At 47.0% G+C, this 18713-nt stretch overlaps 1 protein-coding gene across 2 annotated transcripts in view; it reads right to left on the bottom strand.

The window, feature by feature from the left end:
* Window positions 1-1906: 1906 nt before the first annotated feature.
* LOC149331244 (uncharacterized) overlaps window positions 1907-18713 on the bottom strand; it is a 44449-nt gene continuing 27642 nt past the window's right edge. For both annotated transcript variants that reach the window (XM_089556417.1, XM_089556418.1), the window contains exons 7-13: window positions 17712-17853; window positions 13048-13197; window positions 10753-11013; window positions 8958-9242; window positions 7167-7454; window positions 4711-5019; window positions 1907-2729 (exon numbers count right to left, since the gene is read on the bottom strand). In XM_089556417.1, the coding sequence (XP_089412543.1) occupies window positions 2511-2729; window positions 4711-5019; window positions 7167-7454; window positions 8958-9242; window positions 10753-11013; window positions 13048-13197; window positions 17712-17853 (1654 nt within the window). In that variant the 3' untranslated portion in view covers window positions 1907-2510. The remainder of the gene's footprint in view (window positions 2730-4710; window positions 5020-7166; window positions 7455-8957; window positions 9243-10752; window positions 11014-13047; window positions 13198-17711; window positions 17854-18713) is intronic.

Below are 18713 nucleotides of genomic sequence, written 5' to 3'. Positions count from 1 at the left end.
AAGACCGCCTTCGGGTTGCTTGCGAGCCCAGGGGGGACCTCCCCCGGCATCCGCACATCTTCCGGATTTTCCAAGAACTACTGCCGAGTACATGTTCTTAAGGGGCGACCATAACTGCCATCAAGAAAGAGCACATCGCCACGTCCAGGGAAAGCGACCATCCTAGGCCAAATGAAAATCCTAAAAAGGCACGAGCGCCTTCTACAAGATGGGGCCGAAGTTCTGCGTCCAGCTGCACCTGAGAAAAGAGGAAAAGGCGGAAAAGCAGCGCTTGTCCTGTTTTTCCTCTACTTCCGTCAACGTCTTTCGCACTGTTTGCCCTTAAAAAGATGTTAAAACCAATTCGGCCATTTGGTTTTGCGCCTAAGAACCGCTGCAGTGAAAGTACAGTTGTCGATCACGTATTTTCACTTGGTTGCTAAGGAGGGCGACGAACTTCATAGCACTTTCACAAGAAAATACCTGAGGCGCCTGTATAACAATCTCGAAGAAAACCACTGCAAGAGATTGGTTTATTGTGATAGCTCAAATTGAGGACACAAAATACTAAAAACGTGTTTCGTAGTGCGGAACCGCAAGACACAAACATGACAGCATTTGTGACCATTTCACAAGTGCCTATAAGCACCCAGCCTTGCTCCAAAAACTGCATTTAAAAACAAAAGAACGTTCACGTACAAACGACGCAAAGTCCAAGGGACAAAAAAAATGCTCTGCACACGCTCATGCAAACTCTAATGCATTTCAAGCGTGCTGCAACTCACAGTTCACACAGTGCACTTCACACACGACCCAAGCAAAAAGAATACGCAGCACGGAAGCAGTATTCACGAAGATAGCGTTCATAATAAGAACACAAAAATATTCTATGGAGATAAGTTAGGTATTAGCTCTGTCACTAAAACCCTCAAAAACTAGGCGTTACGCTAACTATAAAAAAAGAAAAACTTAGAGCGATGCCTTCTTTTTTCGTCATAAGATTCGCCCTCAACCTCAACTGATGGACGAATACATGTTTTGTTATCTAGCCATAACAAATCCCAAAGTGGAAGTTCCTTAATCCCGTGTCAAGACTTGCCACCTCCATTTCACATGTAGAAAAAAAAGGTTGTGTTTCAGCAAGCCGTCTGTATTCCTTCTTGACAGGGAGGTTCTATACCTGACACCACGCAGCAGCACATCCATTTGGTTTTTTTTCTTGTTGATTTTTGGCCGTGCAGAGCAAGGACGCCTTTCAGATTATGAAGACACACAAACTTGGTTGATCCATATCGCGTTCGTGTCTCTTCAAATCTATACCTGGCTCTTGTGCTGCCCTCCTGGCTGAAGTTATTAGAAATTGTGTTCATGAGATCTTGCACGGCAAACCGCTGTGTTCTGGTTTGAATCACAATAATACGGATCAAACTGAAGGCATCCTCTTATGTCTCCGGTGGATGGAAAGAATATAATGTCATCGCATGAACTTCACCGAGTACAAATGGGGTCACACTCAACATTAGCATATGTTCACGTTTTCATCCGAAACACAACACTGATAGCAACCAATTACATGAACTGTGACGGCAACACATAAATGTTTTGCATGAGAATCGGAATAAGCCGTAACGGACACGGTACACCACACTTCAAAAGATTAGCTATAAGGCGTCATGCTTATACTGTAAACAATAAAAATCTAAATACAGGTTCGAAATTGTTTCGAACCGCCTAAAACTACAGTGAGATACATTGGGCTTAGTTGAGCAAAGCGGAAAGTTGGGCAAGTTGGATAACGTTCATGATGTAAAAAATAGCGCACAGGGAACACAAGGGACGGAAAGTAAACGACGCAGACAAGCGCTTGTCTGCTTCGTTTACTTTCCGTCCCTTATGTTCCCTGTGCGCTATTTTTTACATCATGCTTAGTTGAGAGCAATACAAACACCAGCAATATCGTCTCTCATCATCTCGTGTCGGTGTCATGTGCTGCGTAGACATCACGTGATATAGATACTATGCTCTATTGCGCAACATTTTGGCGTCTACTGGTCCTTGTTAGTTGTTACTCATGACTAAAACCACTAGTGACTACAAGTTCTAAAGGAGCGAAGTCTATTGTACTCTGGTGCAGAAAGATGTCGCAAGGTTTAACTTGATATCGCTTATCATCATATGTAGGCAGTTAATAGCGCACAGTTTAGTGCCATGTAGATCTAAACAATATGAAGTAGCCTAGCGTTGTGCAAGGGCAAAGTTCAGTGTAGAAATCAAGTATTATAGAGTGCTGTTTTCCAGTGCAGCTTAATGTAGTCAAAGTGTCAAGTGCAGTGTGGACAACAATACACACTACATACTACAGTTAAGCCTAGCACGTAGTGAATATTGCTACTAATATGCAGTGGCTATAATGCTGAATTGCAATAGTCAGTTAGTGGCGTCTAGGGTAGTCCGGTAGATGAACAGTATCGCGTAGTTAACATATCATCGCGCGGCGCCTTGTGCTCGCAGTGATCAGGCTGTCCGGAAGGTCAAGCCTGGCAGACCGCCGCGGTGGTAAAGTTGGCGTGGCCTTTGCAGCTGTAGCGCTCGGCAAACTCCCCCATGTTGTACAGTGGCAGCATGCACTTTTCGCGCGCAGTGAGGGTGCCGGCGGTTTCAGCGGCGTTGCACCAGAGCAGGCAGAAACGCGAGAAGAACACACGCTGCGCCTCGGGCAGGTAGTCGTTCAAAACCTTGCTCGTGCCAGCCTGCACACAAGCGCACGAACCTTATTGACCAAAACAGGCAACGGAGCAATAAATATTAGAAACAGCCTTTTCGTCAGTCATATTTTATACGAATACAGTCTAGCCCGTTTATAGCGAAGCCACTTATAGCGAAATAGCGGTTATAACGAAGGGATTTCAATTTCCCATTCCCATTTTTGCATTTTCAATACATTTTGGGTCCGGTTTTAACGAAGTAAATAAGAGCGCGTCAGCGGATATAACGAAGAGATTTAATACCAACCGAAAAATAATCTGCCAATCAACACATTTTTGCGTCCTTGAGGCGATTTTTACCGCGAAAATAAGAGCAAAATTCGGCTGACGGCGTCCTTTCGTGGCGTCGTCTGCTCTCCTGCGGAGCGAAAGGTTGCTTCACTGCATCGCTGGTACGCCGGTCTCGTGTTGCGCCGTCCTTGAACGGCGTCACGGCGTAGAGCGGTAGAGCACGCACCGCAGGGGAAAAATGCAAAAGAGAACAGAGACGATTTTTTTTTTCGATGTCGTCGCAGAGAGCGGCCGTCTTGGCCAATCTCGGTTCTCTATTTCTTCCAGGCAGTCGGCGCCACGGCTGGACTGCGGTCTGCAGGAGGTGTGGCAGCGCGCGCTTTGTTTTATGTCGGTGCCGCGGTGCGCAAGGCAGGGAGAAAGCGCGGCAGCATTGTTCATGTTGGAAGCGTGGCTCATTTTTATCGTTATCGCGGAGTTCGACCAGATCTTTGGTTCGCAGTTGGATGGTATGGAAGCAGCAATCCTGAAGTCCGCACTCGCGAAACGTGTTCAGGGGACGCTGGACGACTTCTTTCAGCGGCAATAAATCGTTATGCCGATGTTTTCATTTTTTTTTTCGTAGTCCACATATAACGAAATAGCGGATATAGCGAACTGATTTCCGATTCCCGCCGACTTCGTTATAACCGGGCTAGACTGTATACTTAAACATCACGGTGGCCGAAGAACTGTCTGCCTGAGGTACACAGGCGTGAAAGCTTGCAATGATCTTCCCCTAGGCATTCTTCCTGCTTTCTGTAGTTCTAACACAATAACAGTGAAACAGCGTTTTTTGGAGGTGGATTTTTAGTCATGTCATTATCTGCAAACAACAAGTAAAGGGCATTTATTCATAGGTTATGTGTTTTAACCATAATGGTTAACATGCGTGCAATGTGGATTATACAGTGCATTTTGTGGTGTGTGAAGTGCATATTTATTTACCTTATAATCTTGCATCTGTTTGCCTGCATAACACTGTTAATTATGCAATGTTGCTGCGAACAAGTGGTTGGTTTACTTTTATGATATAGTTGGATGAGACGTGTAATCATTCATTTTTTATGTTTAGTGTATGGTCTTGTGTTCGTACGTGCACTCTTCCGCCTCACTTCTACATACTATGCGTATGGATCCGTTACTAGCCTCTGGTTACGGATCCGCTCAGCTTTGTGTATTGGAGATGTACCTGGAATTACATTAAATAAATAAACTTCTGGTGCACTGTTCGATCTACCACATGGTTTGTTATTCGCCGTCAAGGCCTTTAATTTTCCTTATTAACCAGAACCGTGATTTATCGATCATTCGTCAAATCCAGGCCTGCTTGCCTTGTTATGCCTCGGCCAACTCTTTTAAGCTCATGACTGCTCTAAATTGTTTTGAGTGGTCTTGCTCTATTTTACCCTGCATCATCATGCCATACTGTTTCAACCCTGATTGCATGCTTTCCGCATGTTTATGCCCGAAAGGCGGACCGCGGACGAATCTTACCCTCTCACTGTTTCCATCCCTGTACCTCCGACCAACCGTCGTCTGTGGTTATCGCGTCTTGACGGCTGCAGTTCACTGCTAAAAGCATTCCTCTTCCTGGGAGAACTGCGGCGTAGACTACTAGAGGCGCCAAAAACTCGTGCAGCCAGATGCCACGGCTTTGCAGCCTGCAAAGCGCCCTGCGAGGCCTGAGACGCACCTTCTTTCGGAAGGAATCTGTGAAGGCAAGGTAGGCCAGGCGGACGCCCAGCGAGAGGGTCACCACAAGGGTCTGCTGCGCGCCAGCCGTGGCGGGGTCCAAGTCCCCGAAGCCCATGCTCGTGCGTCGCTCTGCGAGACAACTAAGCAGCTTGGCGTGGTTGGCCAGCGTGTCTTTGTCCCAGCTGGACTGACTCGGGTTCTTCACACCGACTCCCACGATCTCGGCCAGCTTGACCGCGACTAGTGCTCCCAGGGTGCCGTAGTTGAAGTAATCCGGCACCCGGAAAGGGTACAGGTACGGCTCGTTCTGCACAGTTTGTTTATGCACAATCACGCTCAAATGAAGCCTGAACAGCAAAAAAAGATCTTAGCTGAGCGAGACAGTACGAGCGCACTTGAAGTTCACTTCGAAGGCATGAGGATCGCTCTTCCAAATGTTAATTGACCTCTCCTGCACGACCTCTCTAGCATCTGAAACTCTGGTGATTTTATGTTCGCGTTTCGTTTAACTTTGATTGCATACCGGCGGCCAGAAGCTTAGAGCAGAATACAAACGGTAATTATTGATTCATCTCCACCTTAGCGCGCCATCTTTGTTTTGCCACGCAGCCTGGATTCAGGTAGTTGGTTCTTGCTTCGAGCACACGAATTGCATAGTGTACGTTTGAACCGCCCACAATGCAATGTTCGCTAACGTATACGCTTGTTAGCCAACGTCGTGTTACAGAACATGACGTGGGTGAACACGCAAAGCTTTGGAAGAGAACTAAGTGCAGCCAGATAATTTCTAATTGGAATCTTTTATGGTTGGAAAACAGCCGCAATTCGTTTATTCACGCTTCTTGGGGTAAATCTTTAGTTACGGTTTCTCTTTTTTGATCGAGTGCACATGCTAGCAATATGAGAATACGATAGCATAGCCTCAACCCCACTTTGGGCAATAAGCGGTATTCACTTTCCGCAACCTGGTGCACAGGAGTTTATTTATTTATACATACTATACATACATACATACTTATTCATAATATTTATATATACATGCCCTGTTGCCTTCAGCTGGCACTCCCCGCCCTACTCCCGCACCGCCCAGTGGTGGACTATGTTTGAAGCGGACGAAAGCGAGATGCAGCATTGCAAAGGCACTCTTCATTTGATCGAGGATGAGGAAAAAGTATACACGAAAAAACAAAACAAAATAAAGAGTTAAAAGTGAAATGGCAATACAGCTGGTAAATGTATTCCTGCGTCAAAAAATACCGCTCTAATCCGTGCTACGCATAGATTACCCCAGCTACAGAAAGGCATCCATGCTCTGCAATGTGTTCATTTCACGCGGTTACAAGGAGAACCAAAAGGAAGGCTGTCGCTGAAGAAAGCTTTATAAACTTGTTTCCTTACGTCACTTGTAATCATTCAGTGATGACATAATGTGTAAGGCATGTATGCTCAAGTCATCGCCTGTTATCGGCATCTCGGCGCAAGAATTTATTTTTTATTTCATTTATTTCCAAAGGATCACGCGTTCTAGGTGAACTCGGTCTGCCGGATGCGAGGAATTAGGACGCTAGCGTGGGAAAAACCATGTTTATAAACATTTTACGCACGCGACGAGCTCACCACCAAACAAAAATTATCACACTCCGTGGAAGAAACGCGGTCACTCCAACCACCTGCGATAGTGGACAAGAGTTTGTGCGAGGGAACTACGAACGTTTGCTCTAATGCAACGGGGAACGCAACACGAGAAGATACTCTACGCATTCCGAAAGCATTAAAACCTATAAATTTTTCACGCAGTATCTATTTAGTCTTCTCGTGAGGATATTGCACATTCATGGGCAAGCTCGGAACATGCACTGCCATTAGAGGAGATAAGGCGTCCAGCGAAGCAAAACTGATAGTTCGCAAAGTTTGCTAGCGCGGGGCCACGCCGGTATCAATGACGGAAGTAAGTAAGACACCAAGGCAACACTATCTTTGGTTCGCTCATAGCACGGGCCGTTCGACGACGGCGTTTTGCAGTCCATGACCAATCAGAATTTCAGTGATATTGGGAAAGCTTCTTTTTTTACCTTCGCTACTGTCAATTTCTAAGTACCCAGGCTGTCAGTAACGCCTGTATGCTATCCACAGACTCGTTATCATTCAGAGGACGACAGCTAAGGCACAGGTTCACGTTACAAGAGGCTATTCTTGTAACATGAAGAGGATGCGGTGGCGCTGCGGTTGGCGACCGCAGCCCCACCGCATCCTCTCCAGCCCTCTCACACCGCGGTCGCAGCAGCCTGGCTATTTTTGGTAAATACTGTACCACTTGCACTGTTTGCTTTGAAGGACTACAGACTCCTCATTTCATAGGGGTCTTTCGGGCTAAATAGAGGATAACCCGGCTTTCGCAGATATTACAATCGCTTCACTCTCAAGGGGAGGACACACAGACGCCGACATACAAACCTGATATACTGTGGGCACAAGTATGCTCTGCCTGGCGGGGATATAAGAAAAGGTGTTTCCGAACTCGAGATCCGAGATTTGCAGCTCCATGCGAGTGGGCGGGTTCGCGGCCATAACGTTGTGGTGGTGTCGCAGCGCCGTGGCAAGCACATTCAGGAAGGAGGCCGACTCGTCCAGCGGTGGTTCCGGACCCGTGTAGTCGACCCGGGACACGTTGAAACCCTCGCCCGCTATTACGTCCAGTGACGTCTTGGAGATCGTTTCGGTCGCGGACGACCGCGTGGTATCCTATACGAGCCGAAACAGGCGACCACATCATCTTTCAAGAGAAATTTCGCATAACGCAAAAAGTTGATCAGTCTCCTTCACCTCATACGAGAAAGCATGAAGCGAGCGGACGTGGACATAGACAAACTTCGTTTCATCTAGTAGTAGTAGTGGTGGTTTTATTTAAAAATAATAATAAAAGGAAGGAAAAGATTTTTGCTAGCCCCGGCATCTGCCATCGCTACGGGAAGCACCAGTGACCAATTCCGCAAATATAGACATCAACCACACTGCATTAACCACCTATTAACTGCTTTGCGCCATGCCCTTAAGGCGCAAATTAAGTTCGAATCCACCAATCATTGTCTGAAGCTTACTTGACATTGAAAACAAACCCACGAAATGAAACCGAAGTGAAAACCGAAGCACCTAATTCGCATCTGGCCTAACCGCGCTATTCATCCGCCATTTTTTCCATCGGTTCCAGATCTGGAGCTGAAGACGATAGTTGTTTCGGACCCTGGCATTCACCTTTTCCTTCTATTTTTGTTTCATATTTTATTCATATAAAACCCCTACTATACGCGAGGACAGCGTTCTGTGGCTATGCAGTGAAAGCTACGAGGGCGATGCGCAAGGCCTTCAGAAGCACGCTCCTCTTATCACGCGCTCACGATGGAGAAAGAGAGGCGTTTAAGCTGGCGGCGTGCGCTGGTAGCTTCTACTGCATAGCCACTGAAAGCTGTAGCCCAGTATTGTACTACGGTACCGTAGACCTCAGAAGACCTCTACGCTACAACTGCCGCTGTTGCATAGGATACGTTGGTCCTCGCGCTGCAGCCTGCTCGCTTCATCACAAACCAGTGAAATGAAAGTGGGTTCGGAGAAAAAGAGGGGCAGAGGAACTGTCTCACTTTTCGGCGGACACCAAGGAACGAAGGTGTGATTGACAGAAGAAAGGGAGAAAAATATGCAATTGTTGATGGCTCTGTAAAAATTTCAACCACCTGGAGATCACTGACATGCACTGAAAATGCGCGAGGAAGCCGACTACGGAGGGAGATAACGAAAGAAGACAGAAATAGGTGGCGTAAAGCAGTGTTCTTGGATAATTCCGATCACCTGGGAATCTCAACGTGCACTGACGTCGCACAGTGCACGTTAAAGAAACCCGGATGGTCAAAATTATTCTGGAGCCCTCCACTACGGCATCTCTTTTTTTTTTTTACTCCCTCCTCTATCTGCTTTTCCGTATGGTGTAGTTGAGGTGTCCACCACCTCAAAACCATTTTTTTTCAGCGTGCACTGATATCGCACAGCACACGAAGGCCTCCTGCACTTTGCCTTAATTCAAACGCGGACGCCGCGGTCATGATTCGATCCCGTGTCCTGTAACTACTAAGCCATTGCTACCTACTGAGCCATTGCTAATTACTGTAACGCTGTAACTACTGAGCTACTGTGGCGTGTGCAAATGGATGCGCCTGAAATCCAGCGTTCCCACTTTGCGCCACCTGGCCGTACCATCATCCAGCCGAGGACCTCGCTCCCTTCCTCCGCAGCCACGTCCTTCATGAACGAGAGCATGTTGTAGATGACGCCCGTGCTGCCGGCCGGGGAGAGGTGTCTCGCTGCCAGGTAAGCCCAGGTGAGAGCCAGAGACTTGTGGACAAAGCTGAGGCAGTACATCCCCTTGTGGACCTCGCTCTGAGTGATCCTCTCGCGGCTGGACAGTATGTACACCACGTCCGCCTCGAACAGGGTGGCCAGGTAGAAGGTAGCGACCCGCAGGCCACGCTTCATCACAAGCTGTGGGCATGTAAGAAGGCACGGCGTGAAAGCGCGGCTGTGGCACGGCGAAGTGCCAGTAGGAGTGTTTAGCAGGTCTGGGTAGAGGTGTCATGGGATGTGAATGTGGAGGTGGGGAGCAGCTACACTGGCGTAGGGTTGTTGGGTATGCATGCGTCCTGCACAATAGCGTCAAACGGTTGGTTAGTTGGTAACAACTTTATCTCAGCCACTTCAGCGGAGCAGTTGAAGGTGAGGAAAGGGGGGGGGGGGGGGGGGGGGAGGACAGCGAAGGGTCCTCTGGCCGCTCAAGATGAGCGGGCTCTGTCGGCCCACGGCGACCTTCAAGGGCCAGCCAATGATGCGAAGCTGTGGCTCCGCCTGTGAGCTGCGCGGAGCAGCCTCCCATCGCTCCTGTGATTCTAACCCTTGAAAGGGGGGTTCCGGAATTTTAAGCACACTGATCAAACTTTCAGCATTTCAGCATCACTGAAATCAAACTTCATATCTCCCTCAAACCATTAGATATTCGTTGCTCCACCGCTCTTTTATGCTTATTTCATAAATATCGTCCCAGCACCAGGCCATCTCCCTTGCCCCTCGAAGAGCCTTCGCGCATTTCACGCCGCCTACATGATCATATCATGAGTATCATGAGATCATATCATGATCATGAGTATAGCATTAAACGCATATACGGAAGAATCCAAGCCTTCAATTCATCTGCACTTCCACGTGCCATTGTTTGCAATGATCTTCCCGACAGTATCGCATCGATCTGCAACTACCAATCATTCCAAGACCAGCTGCACAAATATTTTCTTTAATGACATTGTGTCTTATTATAGGTTGTTCTATCAGATAGGTTTTTTCTCCTCATTGCTAATGTATTACGTTTTGGTTTCTTGTGCAGTTTCAACAATCCGCACTTCTATTATGGCTATTGCTTTTTCTTTAGATGTGTATTGGGCACATGCGATGCATCCTTGCTACTTTTTTACTTTTTTTGTTGCTCGTGGCGATGTATGTCTTGTAGTTACGATTTGTCCTGTATAACTATTGGTTTGGCTTTATTGGGGTTTAACGTCCCAAAGCAACTTAGGCTATGAGAGACGCCGTAGTGAAGGTCTCCGGAAATTTCGACCACCTGGGGTTCTTTAACGTGTGCTGAAATTACACAGCACACGGGCCTCTAGAATTTCGCTTCCATCGAAATTCGGCTGCCGCGGCCGGGATCGAGCCCGCGTCTTTCGGGTCAGCAGCCGAGCGCCGTAACCACTGAGCCACCGCGACGGGCCTTACGACTTTAAGCTAGTTGGTAATTGTGTCGTTAGAAAGAGAAGACAAAATAAATTAATCAAAGGATGTAAAATAAAAAACAATGCTTTCGCATTTAAAGGACTTAAGTATAGTCTTCAGTGCCCTCCATGATTTTTGATGACAGTTTTAAAACAGTGTGAGCAATTTTCGCCCAGCTGAACTAAGTCCCCGACATTGCAGGCCTGATGATCCCCTATATCGGATAAGTCACCTTCAATGCCGGCTTGAAGATGTTGTCACCCTTGACTAAGATCTCGTCGGCGGGCGCAAGAGTGAGCGTCTGGCGGTGCGAGTCGCTCACGGCGGCCACCCAGTCGTTGGCCGTGACGTTCACCACCATGTCGTGCACCGTTGCCTTCAAACTTTGCTGTTTTTCAACCGGTTCCTTTCCATTGAAGAACTTCTTAACGGCGGCGTCCATGTCCACAAGCAGTTGCAGGGCTTCTGACACGTTGTCCCGCTCCAACCAAAGCTGTGCGGCGAAAAATGAAACAAAAAAAAAAAACAACACGACACTCAGGATTCATCGTCACCTTTCCGCGGGTGTGTGCGACGATCGTCAACTTCAAACACCAAATTTCGAAGCCGGTATACCATTAATCTACCCAGAGAGGACTGAAAGTGCTACAAGGGTGCGCGTTGCTGGAACCATCCGTCCCTCAAACTATGGTATGGTATGGTATGGTATGGTATGGTATGGTATGGTATGGTATGGTATGGTATGGTATGGTATGGTATGGTATGGTATGGTATGGTATGGTATGGTATGGTATGGTATGGTATGGTATGGTATGGTATTAAGATCCCAAAGCTGCACAGTTACTATGAGAGCCACCGTGGACGCTGGACTTCGGATTAATTACAACAACCTGGGGTTCTTAAACTTGCGCTGACTCTTAACCGCGTCCTTGGGCTGAGCAGCCGAAAGCCTTTGCCGCTAAGCAGCAGCGGATTGCAGCCACAGCGCTCGGAGTTAGTTTAGGGTCTTTTTTGCGCTTTGTGCTTCAGCACAGCAGCAAGAACATATTGATTTCGGTACGCTATCGCCATGCCTGGACGTGCATTTTCCGTCAGCTTTGGATGTGCTACCATTTGTAAGACTATGCTTTCTGTGTTTAAGGAAGTCTCCGAAGGTGCAGTAGACTTCTTATAACAGTAAATAAATAACTAAATAAATAATAATACTAATAAGAGTAATCAGCAATTACTTATTTGAAATCTACCCCACGTTCGGGGGATTGCCCTAAAACATACGACAAAGTCCGCCCCCAATCCTTATTATTAATTAGCTCTCCCCCTACCACCTGCTAGAGGTCCTGGTTAGCTCTTTTGGCACGGCGACTTCCCCGGACAGGCGTTGGTCCCGGTTTCGAACCCCCAACGAGGAAGAATTTCTTTTAACTACGAAGTTTCTGTGAAAGCTGTATAGTTTTCTTCTGTGTGCGTATGGCCGCGCTTGGGTCGATGTTAAGGAGTAGGTAGCCTCCTATTAACACGTTAGCAATATAACGCTAATACTAACGAAAAGCCGGCGGTGGCAATCTGTATGTGACTAACCTCCGAGGAACCAGATCAATTAGCATAGTCTATCGCTCTGTGCTTTAGGTATCGTAGTCCTGATCAACATTAATCCGCTCCCAAACGCAGCATACATCAAGTCACACGGCATAGCGGGAGATCTGAACCACCATTCCCATATGACAAGCATGGTGGCAGTCACGCGAAACGGCGCGAGATTTGAACCACCGCAGCCGGGAACAAGGAACATGAAATCTTATTGGTGTGAGCGAATTCAGTTCTTCAACCCAAACTACTCATGAAATCTGACCTCACGTGATAACGCATTGCCTACGCATTAGTCGCACTGATCGCCAGTGAATTTTGTACAATCCTTTCTCCGACAAGGCAGCAAATTAAAAGCGGCTAACTTCTTAAGATCGCCCAAAGGGCACTTGGTATATGGTTTATGGTTTATGGGGGTTTAACATCCCAAAGCGACTCAGGCAAGGGCTCCGGAAATTTCGACCACCTGAGGTTCTTTAACGTGCACTGACATCGCACAGTACACGGGCTTCTAGAATTTCGTCTCCATCGAAATTCGACCACCGCGACCGGGGTCGAACCCGCGTCTTTCGTATCAGCAGCCGAGTGCCATAACTACTAAGCCACCGCGGGAGCCAAAGTGCACATGAGTGAGCGTGCATACTCTCCAGCCCACGTCCAGACCCATTTTCCAGCGGATATGACATGAACGGCGCAAACCATGCCACCGTCTCTATATCACGGCTGCTGACGTCAAATTGACAGCGCCAGTATACGGCATAGCTCGTACGAGCTATGCATCGGCGTCCGCACCCATGCATCCCAAGCAGTCGAGGTAATGGGTCCAACATTGAAAATGGGTGGTTCTACTCGGGTCCTCTATATGGCCAAGCTTTGCCAATACATTTCCAGTATTGGGCCGATAAGATGTTCTGCTTGACCATCGCCTTGAAGCAGGGCATACCTTCAGGACGTTCTCGAAGTTACGGCGGGCGTCTTCGCTGTCGAAGGATTGGCCAAGCTTCCCCTCCAGCGTGTAGCCTTCGTGCATGAACAGCATGGGTCGACCGGCTTCGTGGATGAACCTGACGTGGAACAGCGTGTAGACGCCGAGCTGCGATGTATGGGACGAGAAAAAGGAGGTGCACTGAAGAAAGCAGCACTATGATGATTGGGGAAGGAAGGCGTTTGCTGCCAAGTGCAACAGTAGTGATAAGTTTAGGGCCGAAAGGAATCGCTTCTAAGCAGTATAGTAGGGCTCTTTGCAGCATCCATCGAACTCTTAGTTTCGGAGTGGTTAGAACGAAGCTCCTCTGGCTTCCGAGAGGTTGCACAGCATGATCTAGAATAAAACCCACTGGCTATTAACAAAGTATGTACAGTCAGCGTCAGATTAAACGCGAACAAGACAATGAAAACGGAAACAACAAGACGAGAATATTTTAGCAGAAGTAACTAGTACACTTAATTTCCAATTTGATTGCGCAAAGGCCGCGCAAAGTGCATGGAAGTGGTAAAGTAGCCAGCCTGTATTTGCTCTGCAGCCCCTAATACTTTGTCTCCCTGAAGTTCACGTTTCAGTTAACGTGTTCGCGACACCATTTCAGTTTCTATCCGTAGGTAGGTCGTGCTGTGTTTGTCGAAAACTTCGTGCCAGCTGCGCCTAACTCACGGCATTACGGTTGAGAGAGAGAGAGAAAGGAATTTTAATGAGGGAAAGGTGGAGAGGTCGGCCGGTGGTGGCATTACGGTTAATCTGCGGACAGCAAACGTTCACCGGATACCTGTCTCATTGGAGGCTAAATGCGAGATTCCCGTGAACTGCGAGATGTCGGTACACGTCGAAGAACCCCAGGTAGTCGCAATCTATCCGAAATGTATATATAAAGTTTACCTTATTTGGATTGAGTTTCAGGAGCCGAACGGTAGGCTTCACGTCACAAGTGGGTTTGGGGACACGTGAGGCATACCGTAAAGCTGAAGGAATAAATGGGAATTTCACCTAAAATATTGTGCATTATTTTAAAAATGCGCTTTCTGAGTTAGAAGAGCGCTTTTTTTTTGGCCCAGCATTATTAGTTGTGTAGCACATCAAATTACAGCTAAGACATGCTAACTAGTAGCCTCGATAACTAATACTGAATAGTTAACTTTTTTAACTGTTACCGTTAGTCTATTTATGTATTGAAAGGCGTGGAGAACCCCGTAAGTAATATCCACACCAGTTTTTAGAATTTCGAAAACGCGGTTACCCTCGGCGCTGTGGCCCAACAAATTCCGGCTATTTCGACGAATCACGTGCACTGGAGAGGTTGCTTTGCCTGCAAGCTTCCTGAAAGCGCCTGTATTATGACGCAATGCTGCCAAAATTTGTTGGGCCACAGCGTCGAGTGTAATTGCGCTTCCGAAATTTTAAAAACTGATGTGGATATTACTTACGGTGGGCTACACGCCTCTTAGTATATACAAGGAGACTAACGTTAATAAAGAGTTAACTATACGTTTTAAATTTAACCAGCCTGCTAGCTAGCACCTGATAGCTGTATTCTACACCACTGAGAATGCTATTTCGAAAAAAAGGTGCTCTTATAACTCAAAAAGCCGATTCTTGAATATTGCAGAAGATCTTAGGTGAAACATCCGGTATAAATGATTTGTCGGGCACTAGGGATCAATATTTAATAACGTCCTGCACAGCATTCCGAAGAAAGAACAGAGAGAGAAAATTTTATCGTCGCTACTTTCTTTGCCAGAGTGACAACCCACCATCACGTTTTGAAGTGAAGTCCAAGAGAAACAACGGAATAGTGATTCGGGAAGCCTTTTGTGCCAGAGAAGCACTGTGAGGAACGCCGAAGTACAAGACTTAAAAGAACTTACATAACATTACTGAACTCAATAAAAAAAAAGTCGATAAATTGACTGTCAACAAACTAGACAAGTCTAAACGGGCGCGATTTGAACTGGGCGCGTTCTCTTCTTTTAAAAAAAAGGAAAACGCTGTCTCCGCACCGTCGTCGCAGTCGCGTTAGTTCAGTAAAGCTTGCAGACCCTTAAAACTAGTCGCCTGTTCGTGCTTTCAAACGGCTTAAGTTAAATCGCAAGAATTATAAGCACACAATTTAAGTAACACTGACTTTTTCACTGCAGTTATTGATGCAACCGCTAGTGCAGACTGAGCCCATATGAATTAGAAGAAAAGAAAGGGTACACTTTTGTAACGCAGCCATCGTCTATGCACTCAAGGGCTTCACCCAGACCGAGCAGCATGAAGTGAACATTTCCAGAATGTATGGGAGCAGGCGTACACCAAGAGTGAGGCAATCGCTGCCTGCATCCCCCCCCCCCCCCCCCCCCCCCCCCCCCGAGGATGGTTACCGCTCTGTAACACGAGATTCATCTGGACCCGTTTGCAGTGATGAACACAATATCGCTTATTCCTTGCTATGTCTTCTATGCACCAGCCCGCGTTAAGTTACTGGGCTATCACTCGTGACGTCACGGTGTTCTCATCACTTAAAATTGCAACTTATATGTTTTCATAACCCATTAAAACAAGTTGAGTTGAGTCGCCCTGTTTATTAGCAAACTTCCTCCTCTTTTAATTGTAACTGTGTACCAGTAAAATATGCACATTCGGTCAAATATCTTGGTCTGATCTTCGACAGGGATCTCTCTTGGAACACACACCTTTCTTTTGTTTGCCAAAGACTTCGTGCTGTATCGTGTGTCCTTAGATATTAGATATTTTATGCCTTTTTCTGTCCATAAATGTGTTGCACATGCTCTAGCCTATAGTGTGCTTAGATACGGAAGTACTGTTTACGGTCACTGCAAAGTTCGCTAGCAACACAAGGTGAATTCGTTTCTGCGTTTACATCTAAAGAATATTTCTTACGACCCGTCCATTGGTAATGACTAGGGCCCGGAAATTTAGGCACTAAAGAACGGCGAAATAGGCAAGCATCTAGGCTCTAAAAAATACTGAAATAGGCGCTATAAAGCAAAAATAGGCGCTTTGAATACTACTCTCTATTCATAAGTACAAGATTTGTAAGTCAAGCACGGAGCGTACTCAGTCCTCAACTGAATCAATAAAGCTCATTCTCAGGTTTTCGAACTTGAAGCTCATTCGGTATTCGTTAAGCATAGCTTTGTAATTTAAAAGGTTTCTTTTGACATCATATGAACTTAGTGGCGCGAACCTAAAACATGAGAGTTGATAAACGCTTAGCCTTCAGGTGGTGTGGCCTGGCTGTCTCCGCGTAGAAAATCTCTGATTTCGGAAATTGTTTCCAGGCATCTATTTTTTTTTTCTATCAATTGTTGCATCTTCGTAGAAGCAGTAGCGCCCTTTCCTTCTAGTCCCCGAAGTGCTGCTGGTACTTCTGCCACTACCTTCAACGATTCACCTGTTGAGAGTCCAGCCTTTTCTAACTTTGTCATCCTTTCCATCAATATTGAGAAGTTTGCACTATGTATGTCACATCTATTTCCATACTCGCCTCTTGCTACACTTCGAGACTTCGTTACATTGCGTTCAAGTTACAATTCGAGAAAAACATCCGCCGAGACCCGCGCCTTTTGTGCGTGCATCCGCGCGCACCTTTCACCACACATAGACAGATGTCTCAAAATTGAAAAACGGTACCGAGGGCCGAAGTGCCGGATTTAGGCATTTATAGGCAAAAAGTGCGGTTAAATAGGTAGTATTTCCCAAAAAATGATAAAAAGGCAGGCAAGTACAAAAATCCCCCGTTTAGGCATTTATAGGCATGTTTAGGCAAATAACTTTCCGGGCCCTAGTAATGACATTGATATTTTTAGAAGACTAAAGCTTCCAAGTTTTAACGCTTTCTTAACAGAAACTATTGAGCTAAAACATTCTTGGTACAGTCAGTTCCCCATTCCATATGTTCCTGCTCGGGATTTAAGACCAAAATACCGCTACTGCATTCCTCGCTCATCAACCCTCCTGAACTCCTCAAAGCGCACTCGTCATTACTATGTACCTGCCTGCTTCAATAGCTTGCCACCTGGTGTACCCCGCATGAAATATAAATACACCCTGAAAAAAAAATTAGCGGTATGTCCCGCGTTGCTTCGTGCCCCGTAATTGTTTCATCTATGTTACTGTCTTAATTTCAAAGTACTGTCATCCCTCTTGATGTTGTAATAGTTATATATTTGTTTCTGTGCGTTGTTGAGCTCTTTTTTTCTTTTTTGCAAAGTTCATTGCAACGTCTCTATTTTCTTTTGTTTTGCCAATGTTCGCTGTCTACCAGGCGCTGCCACTCAAGCCCTTTGAGGCTTTGGTAGGCCTTATTTATGTTGTATGATAATTGACATGAATAAAAGTACTATATGTCTATCTATCTAAAAGTACTATCTATCTATCACTCAGCGTGGCGTGCTATCATAGCGTGCTGAAGTGACGTCAAGCGTGGCGTCACGGCATGATGACCGATCGGCCTGGCAGGAAAAGTTACCCATAATATCTGTCGCTGTAAAACTGCATTTTCAACGCCGACCGCCGTTTACCCAAGAAAAGTTCCTCACGCACCGTTACCATAAAACTCCAAGGCCATTTGCCCATCTCAGGGGCGACGTAGTTACGTATGCGCGTACCTGCAGGGACTGCCGCACCAGGTAGCGCACCACGTCATAGAAGGTGGTAGCATGCATCAGTTGTTGAATGAGCAGCACCGTCTGCGCCTCGTGCAGGGCTTCTTTGAGCGCCCCGGGAGTGCTCATGTACCGGTAACACGACCTGCACGCACAGGATAGATGGAAAACTTTATTAAGCAAGTGAGTTCGGACCGTGCAAGGTCTCAGGGCCACCGCACAGCCCTCACATCACGCGCATGTGTCCAGGCCACGTAGGGCCATGGCGCTGGCACCCCGGTTCACACAGCGAAGTTGCGTGTCCGGGTCCTGCGACGCAAGGAGGGCCTCCCATTCCTCCCATGTTCCGATGGCGGGTGGATGTTCCGATGTTCCTGCGGGGGAGGATCAGCAGGGCAGCCGAAGAGGATGTGGTCCAGGGTGCCGTGCGATTCTCCGCAGAGAGTGCACTCTGGGGAAACGGAGCGGAAGTAGGATAGAAGCTGAGGGGTAGGCAGAGTTCAGGTTTGGAGTCGCCTCCAGAGGATATGTTGGGAGTGGGATAGGCGGGGGTGGGGAGGGGGATAGAGCACAGGCGGAAAGGGCACTGGCGGGAAGCTCAAGGAGGCGGCAGCTAATGAATTGAACCGTTAATTCTAGCGGCCTGTGTATTGTGCGTTGTCAGTGAGCGTTAAAGAACCCCAGGTTGTCGAAATTTCTGGGGCCCTTCAATACGGTGTCCCTCATAGCCTGATTCCCTTTGGGACGTTAAACCCCCATAAAGCTTTAATTCACGGCGACCCACTCCCGGTTTGTCTAGAACAGCTGGCCTTCCCGGCTATAAGCAACAACTTGGAGCCAAATCAGGAGCATTTAAAAAAACGCTGACCTGTTCAAGACGAATGCACATAAAGCTGCACTAGTCGAATCTCCGTGAAGCTCGCAGCCAAGACTACAGTAGCTCCGGACTAGGGGTCCTTCCCGCAAGGACAGATAACCGTAACACTGTGCAGATGATATAAATAC

This window comes from Amblyomma mixtum, chromosome 8 (genome assembly GCF_055824585.1).
Source record: "Amblyomma mixtum isolate Tamu chromosome 8, ASM5582458v1, whole genome shotgun sequence".
Taxonomy (NCBI): Eukaryota; Metazoa; Arthropoda; class Arachnida; order Ixodida; family Ixodidae; genus Amblyomma; species Amblyomma mixtum.
This window is presented reverse-complemented; position numbering and strand designations above follow the sequence as displayed.